The 12,369-nt window shown below is 36.7% G+C and overlaps 1 protein-coding gene across 16 annotated transcripts in view; it reads left to right on the top strand.

Moving 5' to 3' along the window:
• The window catches only part of ADGRL2 (adhesion G protein-coupled receptor L2), a 224,414-nt gene extending 213,412 nt beyond the window's left edge, over window positions 1-11,002 (top strand). For 6 of the 16 annotated variants that reach the window (XM_036256100.1, XM_036256098.1, XM_036256099.1 and 3 more), the window contains 3 exons: window positions 3,179-3,307; window positions 3,851-3,947; window positions 9,142-11,002. In XM_036256100.1, coding sequence (XP_036111993.1) covers window positions 3,179-3,307; window positions 3,851-3,947; window positions 9,142-9,896 — 981 coding nt within the window. In that variant the 3' untranslated portion in view covers window positions 9,897-11,002. Of the gene's footprint in view, window positions 1-3,178; window positions 3,308-3,850; window positions 3,948-5,651; window positions 5,781-6,040; window positions 6,094-8,399; window positions 8,453-9,141 lie in introns of all 16 variants that reach the window. The other 10 variants (XM_036256102.1, XM_036256103.1, XM_036256101.1 and 7 more) reach the window with 4 other exon arrangements.
• The last annotated feature ends 1,367 nt before the right edge of the window (window positions 11,003-12,369 follow it).

The raw sequence follows: 12,369 nt of genomic DNA, 5'->3' as shown, positions 1-12,369 counted from the left end.
ATAGAAAAGATGACAGTAGCAATCATTTTTAGATCTCAATTTGGGACTGTTAGGAACTAGATATTTATGTTAAGATTTCTTTGTTAGTGGAGTCTATAAAAATGCTTTGTGCAAAAGGGTATACAAGGTTAAATAACCTTGTTCTTTGCTTGATAAAGAGAATGCAGTGGTTCAAAATGAAATCAAGTGTAAGGATAAATGCCTTTAATTTTTTTTTATGTTTTTTATTTTTTTTATCCTCACCCGAGGACATTTTTCTATTTTTTGTTCAGATAGAGTGGGAGGGAGAGAAAGGAAGAGAGAGAGAGTGAGAGAAACATCGATGTGAAAGAGACACATTGAGTGGCTTCCTCCTGCACATATGACCCAACCAGGGCTGGGGACAAACTGCAACCGAGGTACGTGCCCTTAGTGGGAACCGAACCCAGGTCTCTCTGGACCGCAGGCTGACGCTCCAACCGCTGAGCCAAACCGGCCAGGGCTAAATGCCTTTAATTTAAGAGCACTAGCCATACGAAAATTTAACATTAATGTTGTCTTGTGAGTAATTTTAATGGATCTAAAGTCCAATAATTTAATGTCTCACATTTTATTATTTATTCCTGATTTTGTATTAAGTACAGTAAGCAAAATGATTAAAAAATTGATATTTGTTTGCCTGGCCATTGTGGTTCAGTGGTTGAGCATCAACCCATGCACCAAGAGGTTGCAGTTCTAGTCCCCTTCAGGGCACATGCCCAGGTTGTGGGCCCAACCCCCAGAGGGGGATGCAGGAGGTAGCCAATCGATGTTCCTCTCTCTCTCCCTCTCCCTTCCTCTCTTTAAAATTAATAAAGAAATATTTTTTTAATTAATGTTTGTTTGAAGATGAACTACTCCAGTCTGTTGCAAGACGATATAAACCTAAAGGAATAGTTGAGCACCGTTTAAGTTTAAAATTTCTGAGCCTTCACTGAGCATCATCCTTTCCATGTCTACATATCCAGTATAGTCTTTTTATTCTGTTATTACTAGTTGGTCACTTAAATTGCACAGAGAAATAGAATTGTGAGAGGGAAACGATGATGTTTTCAGTCCTGACGAGATGATTGTGTTGTTACTGCTATCATTTTGAATAAGCTATAATTTTGAGATAATAACATTGGAGTGTACAGTGCTGACAGGTGAGGTACATTCACAGCAATATAGGCAACACCAACACTGGAGGCTGTTTCCATAAAATACCATTTTGATTGCCGTTGTCTTGGTTATACAGCATTTCAGAGCAGTTAATAGCCATTAAATGGTATTGTAAGGTATCATATGTTATTTAATAACACTGAATTTTAACTTTCTAAACGTTCATATATAATCTTCGTAATTACTTTGGTTTTTATATATTTCTTACGTTATAAATGAGCATTTTGTATACATGCATATGGTCACATTCATAATTTCTGCCAAATTATTTTGAGATAAGCCTAAAATTTGCCATTATTTCCCCATAGAGGTATGTGTATTAATTGAACAAAGATTCTGCTGTGCTTTTTAATTACAATTACATGTGAAAACATCGTGCAACACTTTTTTTTCTTTTTTATATCCTCACCCGAGGATATTTTTTTGATATTTTGTTCAGATAGAGTGGGAGGGAGAGAGAGAGAAACATCGATGTCAAAGGGACACATTGAGTGGTTGCCACCCACATGACCCCAACCAGGGCCGGGGACAAACTGCAACAGAGGTACGTGCCCTTAGCGGGAACCAAACCCGGGTCTCTCTGGACCGCAGGCTTATGCTCCAACCGCTGAGCCAAACTGGCCAGGGCATCGTGCAACACTTTTGAGTATGTTCTACTGGGTCTTGGATATATACTGTAGGGTGCTGCTAGGATGAATTGTTGAGACTACGCTGTAAAGTGATTTAGTTTTAAAGTCATGGTTCTTACTACTTCAGTGAGCATGTTTAGGCAGAGAAAATGCTTTGAACGTTCACTCCCATTATGATTTGTTCTAATAGGTATAATTAAATAAAGCTAAGAGGAGGAAAACGCAAGTGTACTTAGATTTCAGAGGTCATCTGGTGACATTAGTTATCTAATTTTGCAAGGAATAAGTGTCAGAATCCTGGTTTTTGCAGGCAGATACTGAGCAAGTGTCAGAATCATGGTTTTGCAGGCAGATACTGAGCATAGAACTGTGCAGTGAAGGAGAGCCTTTGAATGCGTTTTGTAACCTACTCGAAAAAATTATTTCTTACTCAGTATCACCTTGTCTGTCTTGTAATTTCAAAGTCTGGCTCTGAGCCACACAGTACATGTTTATATGCTGATACAGTTGCATAGAATCAGAATCCTCACTTGCTCCTCCCAAGTCTGTACCTTCTCTCCAGGAGCCCTATTATTTAGTGAGTGTTTGAACTTCACTTTTTAAAGTTTACTTTAAACTTTCTTTTAGACCTAATAACTTTTCTATCTATTCATATATTGAAGCTCCAGGGGGGAAAGAGAAATTACGTGGGTAACTCATTAATGTGAATGGAAATTACATAAATAGTTCCCTTGTGTACTAATGAAGTGAACAGGGATCTTAGACCCACTATACTAAATGTTAAAGCTAGACACATCAGAAAATAAAGAACACATTCCATTCTAATTCATAGCATATTATCAAAGTACTTTTCTTCTTTATTCTTGTGCCAAAATAGTCTTGTCATTATAAAGAGGTTACCTGCAAAACTACGCAATCCAATAAAAGAAGTTTATGTATTGACCTACCTAAGAGGACACAAAGCGTATAAAACTTAAGTGATTGAATTACGAGTGGTTAAATGTAATTAAGCAAGAAAACTTTTGTCCTGTGTCCTTTGCGTGAAATATAAAATTGGGGTTTCTAGGTGTATAAATAAAAGAAAGCTTTTAAAATATTACTGTTGTCCTAATAACATTTGCATAATAGATTATAACGCATTACTACAGAATATGTCCCATTTTAATGATTTTACTAGCCAGTCTAGTGGACAGAGATACTTTTCTGATTACAGCAGTTTCTGTTGGACTTGATTTTGTAAGTTCACTTTATTTTCCCCACAGGAAAAATGTTTGCAGAGCTTCTTGGTTGTCTCCACTGCTTATTTAATGAGAGAGGGAGAAGCAAGTATGTTTATATTAATGCCTCGGTCTCCTGGTTGTTCGATGCAGGTACGAAAAGAATATGGCAAGTGCTTCCGACACTCCTATTGCTGCGGCGGCCTCCCAACCGAGAGCCCCCACAGTTCAGTGAAGGCGTCAACCTCGAGAACCAGTGCTCGGTATTCCTCTGGCACGCAGGTAACGGAGTCTGACAGCATCTTTAACTAACCTCTTTATACAAAGCCTACTGAGACGGGTTCTGTTCAGATGCACTAATTGTCTCCTCATTATAATGACGTCTAGGTAGCAAATACTTGCTTTTTGAGTATTTTGGTTTTAATTTCTTCTTAAGTATTTCTTGAAGGTGTTTCTTTAGGTGTGAACATCCTTTTTTGAGAGGGGTACTTCTTGACAAAGTATATCATAATCAGTTTATATCCTAAGCTTATACAGCGCAGTGCTCATGATGGGTACTCAGTAAACATTTGTTGAATAGTCAGTCATCTCCACGTTAAAAAAAAAAAGGCAATAAAAGAATAGAGTAGAAGATTAAATACCCCTTTGCAAAGCAACAGAGCAGGGCAGAGTTCCTTAGTTTTAGACCAGAATCCACACACATTTTCTTTTAAAAGCCCAACAGATAATCCTACACAGGTTGTTAGGGTAAATCTTTGTGTGTCTTTAATAAGGTAAGCCTGGGGGAACTAACATAACATATGTCTTGCTATTTTATGTTGATAGAGTCGTATAAGAAGGATGTGGAATGACACTGTGAGAAAACAGTCTGAATCTTCTTTTATCTCAGGTGACATCAATAGCACTTCAACACTTAATCAAGGTCAGTTACTAGGAAAATTTGAGTTTACAATATAAATTTTGTACCTTTGCCAATTTACAATAATTCTAGAGAAAATGGGGAATTTTTCTTTCAAATGGGTTTATATCACAAGCTCCTAAATCTGCTGAGTCAACTTTCATCCTTTATTAAAGTATATATAAATTATTTTTATTCAATAATGTAATGCAAAATGTATACTTTTAAACTTCACATTAAGAGTAAGGCTAGAAAAAGTAATTACTGCTGATAAACTTTGCCACAGATTAAAACGTTTTCTTAGCGAGTTATAAATGTATCCTTTTAACCAAGACATTTACCAAAGTTTTCTTATTAAAATATTAGTACAATTAGAATAACTACTATCCACATTAAACAGTGCCAGTGTTGTAATGAAAATTCTTATTTGCAAAAGTTTTTATATTTCTTTCCAAAAGTAAAAAGTGTCAAAACATTTCTAGTAAATCTACATAAACAAATAATTAAAGTACATGAAAATTTACAACAAAGTACTTTTTTTCTCTCTGAATTACTATTTTTCATGTGTCTACAATTACAACTTAAATTTTATCATTATCAGTATAATTCTTACAATAAGTTAGCAAATAAAATGTTTTAGCACGATAAGGACACAAGTACATGTACACACACATATTTCTGAATGCAAGCTTAGTAGATTTTAATTTGGTATGAAAAAATCATGTTATTGTATATATCGGTGGAAAGGTAATTAATCCAGGTAATTTTAGTTTTGTTGTGCTCATTGGTAATATAGCCTATTATATTTGATCACAATGACATTTTTCATTGTTGACATTGTTTTGATACGTGTTGTTTTAAAATGAAAAAAAAAAGGGGAGTTTGTATGACATCAAAACCAAGTTGAATTTTAAATTATTTTAGTCAAGTTATATTAGCTATGCAAAATATGTTTGATAAGTATTGAAAGGTTTGTAATTTGCAAATTAGAATAAGTGAAATGTGTGTTTATTCCATTGCTCTAATGTTTAACCTAATTTTGTTAAAGATGACTATCAAAAAAGGAAATGAATTATTCAGTGACTCATTTTTGAAACCTGGCAAATAAAATTCTTATTATATAAAATTTGTGAATGGTCCAATAATTCATTATACACAGTCTTTTTCTTCCTCAGCATGTGTGCTCTTGCATTTACTAAGAGAAGCTTTGTGCAATGTGTCATACTTTTTATCTGTTTGAAGTTGTTTTTCCTCCTGCTTGTATCAAAGTTGGTATTAACACAGATGTTTTCATGAGGGATAATCCCACACCTGTAAATTCTGAAAATTTGAGATTCCCTCTTCTGGGCCTCAGTGGTTAGGTTTTTAATATTAAGCAGTAACATCTTGAAGCATAATGTTGATCTCTGTGCATTTAATTGCCATTTTTGTTTAACAGTGATTTTTTGTATAAATTAGTAAATGTCATCCTCAGCAGGTGTTTACTTGGGGGACTTAGAAAGCACCTGTGAATTACTGGAATTTAACTTCCCTCTACCCTTTCTCCTTCAAATTAGTAGTTCAAATACAGTCAGAAAATTTCAGCCGATTTTTCATTGCCAACTTGTTCACTACCCTTGATGAATACAAAAGTACAGTACTGCAACTGTAACGCCAAAATAAGAGAACTGATGTATTTTTTCTTTTCTTTCCTTCTTTCCTTCTTTTTTATTTTTCTTTTTGCTTTAGGAATGACTGGCAATTACCTACTAACAAACCCTCTTCTTCGACCCCACGGCACTAACAACCCCTATAACACATTGCTCGCTGAAACAGTTGTATGTAATGCCCCTTCAGCTCCTGTATTTAACTCACCAGGTGTGCTTATACTTACGAATCAAACTACCTTTCTTTGCTGCTAAACAGAGCTCTGATCTTTGCCCTTTTTCTAGAATATTCAAGTTGCCATATATTTATCATTACATCCTTAAGTCTCTCAATTAAAAACGAATGGTGTTGACCATGCCAGGCTTCTAAAACTGCACTATATTATAGTAAAAATTCAGTCATGATAGTATTTATCAATAATTATCCATGTTTTTGACACAGGTGGCATAAATCTTAATATATTATTACAGGACTGACATCACATGGTCCGAGAGCCCATCTTCAAGATTTATATCATTTAGAGGTATCCGCTCTATGTAATATACTGTTCAGTTGACTCTAAAGCTTGCTGACAGAATTTGCTTTTGGAATGAATTAGCTAATAAAGATCATTTGGATGCCTAGGTGTAGAAAACTACATCCAGCATTATCAATGTAGCCAAACTATAGTATAGTGCAGCTTTATGGTAGTTTTTCTTTTTTCTAAAAATAACTTTGAAAATAAAGTTAATATTAGTCAGTTTATACCTATAGTTTTTTTTTTCTTAATTGGGGGAGGGGGAGAGGTGGTCACTAACCCATCCTGTATTACTGTGTTTTCTAATAGCTTATTTTTTTTAAGCTTATATATTTAACAATGTTCAAGATTTTGGTAAAAGTTATTGCATAATTACTGCTAGCGTATACTCCTTATTTGTGATTGATATTTGCAACTAAATTTGACACAGAGAACTTTGTTTCTGTGTGTGTGCGTGTTTTTTTTTTTTTTTTCCTTGAAATTCCTTTTTAACGTAACTGCAGCTTCTCTTTTCATTCTCTTGTTTTTCTCACTTTCCTTATGCTTTCCTCTAGCAACCTACAGAGAGACAAGTATGGGAGTAAAACTTAACTTTGCCTATCAAATGTAAATTTTTTCAGCATGATTTTTAACCGGCACAATTAAAACATAACTAGCAGTCATGAAGTAGACTCAGCGGGCAAGTGGTTCACAATTTGCAACTAAAATGTTACCAAATTCAAACAGTGCATCTGTCTGTGCTGCCCTTTCTCAACAATAGAGGTCTGTAGCAAATGCTGTCCATACCTAAGTCTACGCAATGCTGAAATAATTTGCTCTTTAAAGCTTGAGGTACTGTCAACCAGAATGCTTAATAATTGACGTATCGTTTCTGCATTCCCACAGTAATCTTGCTACAGGCTGTGGAAAGTCTTCAAGTGAATTACCTGAACTTGGGCAGAAAAAGTTGCCTCTTCAAAAACCAAAGATGTGCTTAAATCTGCAGTATATCATAGAAAACACCTTCTGGGTTATAGATTTATATTTACCAAAAAAGTGTATATCTTTATATTTACCAAGCAACGATAAAAAAACAAAACCAAAGTCGAACCTCTACAGAGGAAAGAAAGGCTAACAAGTGATCCATCCTTGTGCTCCTATAGCTTAGAACACCGTGTCTTCTAGTGATGGATCTTACAGATAAGATTATGGCGCACATATTATAACTGACAGCTCAAGGATTGTGTCAACCCAGCTAAAGGAAGCCTTACAAAGAACTGTTTATAACTTCATTGTGTTATACATGGAGCATGATATTAATTAATTGGCAGTTTTTCCAATGTAGAAGTTGGATCAGAGTTTTTCAAATAACCGGAGTGACCAACAAATATCCCATTTTCTCATTTTCTACCAATGATAATTTATCACACAATTATCATATATTTATTGGTCATGAAATCGAGTTTTCTAGGATAATCTGCAGCTTTAAGAGTGGAGTGAGCACTAAAAAGGGAAATTTCCTATTTTTTCCAAGAATTACATTTTTTTCCTAAACTCCTCCAAGCCTTGCATACAATGCAGCAGCCTCACAGTGGTCAGTTTCATTTCAGTAACATCATCTCATTCCTTCTTTTCTCCAGACCTGTCTGTAGACAAGTGATCTTTTCTTTCCCTCTAGGATTTTGAGAATTAATAACCTAACTTTCCATGGTACCAACCATTTAATTTTCTCTCTATTTTTTTTTTTTCCCATTTGCCTGAAAAGCACTGTGATGTCTTAGTTTACATGTGTACGTGTCTGTAGAAAATACAAACCTGATTCAAAGAGAGCATGTTACCATATTTTTTATTTTCTTCCTAAGCCTCTTTTCATTCCTCCAGCAGACTTACCCAATCTTTCATTCCTCTAGAGATAAAAATATATGAGCCAAGGCTGATACCTTTTTCCCATTCCATAGTTAATACTTATTCTCGGTTTAATTTCTGTGACCCATACTTAAGAAATCTAACATTTCTGCGTTTAACCTCCACGCCCATGGTGTCTGTGGGCAAGTCTGGAGCAGTAGACTGCTGGTTCATTCGCTGCTGTCACTGTGACTGAGGCAGACTGCAGGGCTGCAGGCCAACACTTTGACCTCTAGGAGCCTGGGGCCGTTAGCGTATCAGTGTCAAAAACATCAATCAAAAGAATAAGAAATATTACGTGAAAAAGTGAAAGGCTGCTATTGCTGGTAATCTGATTTGTTGAACCCTTGCTCTGACTAAGTTGCTGAGAAGCTTAGAAATTCTTCATCATGTTACAATAAATCATTTTACTTTCTTTTATATATCAGCTACTCTTAGGCCAGATAGCCTGAGCAGACAGACATGATGTGAGTTGTCCAAAGTGAGTCATTCCACCTGCTGTCTGTCGTGTTTGTTGGATGGTGCTTGTGGGCCACTGGTCCAGTCAGTATGAGAGATGGCTGTCTTTGTTTAACATGAATTCTTTGTATCTGTCCATTTTTTCATTCTTTTTTTTGTTTCATCTCCAGAACAAGGAAATGTTAGATGTTGTTTAAAAAATTGCTTGCCACTTACGTGGGTTCGTGTTGTACATTTGCCTTTGGTTTTTGTATGTGACTTATTCCTTTTTAATTTAGTGTTGTTTAGGACAAATTTTGTTAATTTTATTTTTATAAATCATAGTCTCGTACTTGAAAATGTAATTGTCAGTAATGAATTGCTTTGCATTAACTATGCAAGGGCATGGAGTGAAGTCTTTTTTTTTTTTTGTAAGTGTCAGAGATTTGATCCAAAATCAATTCACTACTATCTCCCCGAAATTGATCAAGTAATATTCTATATGCCATCTCCCCTCCCTGGAAAACAGTACTATTCTTTCACGCTTTTTTTGTATTATCTAAGGGGTTGCAACTGTTTACCGTTGGGAATGTGGGAAAGCATAGCACTCTCCAAGTGTCAGCTTTCAAATACAACTTTGTCCTGAACGACATTAAAAAGTCTTGTACGAAAGAATGAATGACTCTTTAGGAGGGGACAGAGGCAATAATGGAACCCGGTTTTCTGTTGCAGGACATTCACTGAACAATGCCAGGGATACAAGTGCCATGGATACTCTACCGCTAAATGGTAACTTCAACAACAGCTACTCACTGCGCAAAGGGGACTATGACGACAGCGTGCAGGTCGTGGACTGTGGGCTCAGTCTGAATGATACTGCTTTCGAGAAAATGATCATTTCAGAATTAGTGCACAACAACCTGCGGGGCGGCGGCAAGACTCACAACCTGGAGCTCACGCTCCCCATCAAACCCGGGATCGGCGGGAGCAGCAGCGAGGATGACGCCATCGTGGCCGACGCGTCATCGTTAATGCACTGTGACAACCCCGGGCTGGAGCTCCACCACAAGGAACTCGAGGCCCCGCTCATCCCCCAGCGGACTCACTCCCTTCTGTACCAGCCCCAGAAGAAAGTGAAGCCCGAGGGGACTGACAGCTACGTCTCCCAGCTGACAGCCGAGGCCGAGGACCACCTGCAGTCCCCCAACAGAGACTCCCTGTACACGAGCATGCCCAACCTTAGAGACTCTCCCTACCAGGAGAGCAGCCCGGACATGGAAGAAGACCTGTCTCCCTCCAGGAGGAGCGAGAACGAGGACATTTACTACAAGAGCATGCCAAACCTGGGAGCTGGCCACCCGCTGCAGGTGTGCTACCAGCTGAGCAGGGGCAACAGCGACGGGTACATCATCCCCATCAACAAGGAAGACTGTGTTCCGGAAGGAGACATCAGAGAAGGACAGATGCAGCTGGTGACAAGCCTCTGATAGCGCAGCTACGGAATTCCCAGGGCCACATGCACGAATGAATCAAGACTCCGTGGGCCCGGTGCAGCCCTCTCAGACTCTCCTGCAGAGACAGCCCTGATGACCTGTGGTCCCTCCAGTGTAAACAATGACTGAACCTTGCTGTTCTGTGAATTTTTATAGACCATACAAAAAAAAAAAAAAACTTTGTATATACAGAGTATACTAAAATGAATTATTTGTTACAAAGAAAAGAGATGCCAACCAGGTATTTTAAGATTCTGCTGCTGTTTAGAGAGATTGTGAAACGAGCAAAACAAAACTTTCCAGCCATTTTACCGCAGCAGTTTTGCGAACTCGATTTGTAAATATGGCTGCACCATTGTTTTGTAGGCCTGCATTGTATTATATACAAGGCGCAGGCTTTAAAATCCTGTGGGACACATTTACTGTACCTTACTGTTCCTGACGAGACTTGGAAAAGCAGGAGAGACATTCTGCATCCGTTTGCAGGTCACTGCAAACCTTTTACCTTGAGGCAGAGATTGAAAACATGGTTAACCACTAGCAATCAAGCCCCAGGCCTTATTTCGTATGTTTCCTCAACTGTACAATGAACTATTCTCATGAGAAAAAAAAAAAAATGGCTAAAGAAATTATATTTTGTTCTATTGCTAGGGTCAAATAAACACATTTGTGTCCAACTAAAATAGAATCGTCATTAAAATAATTTTAAAGAGTTTGAAGAAAATATTGTGAAAAGCTCTTGGTTGCACATGTTATGAAATGTTGTTTTTCTTCTTCTTACTTTGTCATGGTAAGTTCGACCCATCTTCACTTCTTTTCCACTGTATGCAGTGTTCTGCTTCGACATGTTAGTTTTCTTCCTACATTTAAATTTCTTATTGCCAAAAGAACACGTGTTGCGGGGAGAAAGTCCTGGAAGCCAGGTACGCCACGCCTTGCACAGACGCGGCGACAGCCAGAGCAGAGGGTTGTCGCCCCCTGTTTATTCTGGAACAGAGGGCAGAGAGGGCACTGGGCACTTCTCACAAACTTTCTAGTGAACAAAAGGTGCCTATTTTTTAAAATAAAATAAAACAGAAATATTACTCTTCCATATTCCTCCTGCCTATATTTAGTAATTAATTTATTTTATGATAAAGTTCTAATGAAATGTAAATTGTTTCGGCAAAATTCTGCTTTTCTTTTCATCCCTTTGTGTAAACCTGTTAATAATGAGCCCATCACTAATATCCAGTGTAAAGTTTAACACGGTTTGACAGTAAATAAATGTGAATTTTTTCAAGTAGTTAATGTGCACTTTTATGTATGGTACACAATTGGCTTCCACACACTGGTCCTTTCCCACCCCTGCCGCTTGGATATATTTAGACCCATGGATATGGAAAAGAATACAGTTAAGTTTCTTGATGGTTTTATATGCTAAAAGAGAATATACTATATTTGTGTTCTGATTATCCATTACCCATGCTCAAAATTTGGCCAATAAGTTTCAACAGGAAAATATACTGAAAGTTTTTTGTTTGTTGGATTGCACCAGAGCTCAAAAAATAACAGTGGAGGAAAGATGGGCCATAAATTCTGCAATCAAATTGAGCATCATTAAAACATGGATTTTTCAGCAGTACTGAGAAGAAATTCCTAAAACATACTTGTATAGTTTGAGGATTCTAAGTATTCCTATAGGGAGCTGCAAATGACAATATTTGTTATCATGGAAAGGTTCAAATAGCATATAATTGGATCTCAGCAAATAGATTCTTCCTGTCCACATCCTAAGTGTTTATACCAAATTCTTCTACAGCTTTGTGGTTCTATCCAGTTCCTCTACCAAGTTAGAAATCACTTTGTTTTATGTGGACACACTTAGTCATAACTTTTGAGTTTAAAAAGAGTAATGAGAAAAAATTTTCAAGTATATATTTATATATCTATATGTGGATATAGTAAGATAGACACTATATAGTAATGTATCAATATTTAATAATAGGGTAACAATGAAGGAGCATATTCACATGTAGTTAATACCTAACAAGTCGGAGATTGACTATAAGAAATTTTATTCATGTTCAAACAGGTTTAATTCTATGCGAAGGCTAGTCATATTTCTTCGGCTAAAATTCTTTAATTTGACAAAATTTAAAATATTTAGCCATTTACAAAATATTATTTGCTAGAAGGGGGTATTATATAGTCAAATATTTTCATTGTCTCGTTTATACTTTTTTTCCTTTCTAAGCCTCAGACTACCGTGTGTGTGATATGTACCTCCCAGTATACAAACTTAGTAGGATCAGGTTTGTTTAGTAGTGAATGACCAAAATTTAAAATCAAATTAGAAAACCAGCATTGATTATTTAACTAGTGTTGTTTCTCTTGAAGTAGTTCTTAAAACTGATATGATGCAAACAAGTACATTGTACCTAAATGGTTAATGTTCTCTTTAGAAAACGTAATGTATTATGAGTCT

This window comes from Molossus molossus, unplaced genomic scaffold (genome assembly GCF_014108415.1).
Source record: "Molossus molossus isolate mMolMol1 unplaced genomic scaffold, mMolMol1.p scaffold_m16_p_12, whole genome shotgun sequence".
Classification (NCBI taxonomy): domain Eukaryota; kingdom Metazoa; phylum Chordata; class Mammalia; order Chiroptera; family Molossidae; genus Molossus; species Molossus molossus.
This window is presented reverse-complemented; position numbering and strand designations above follow the sequence as displayed.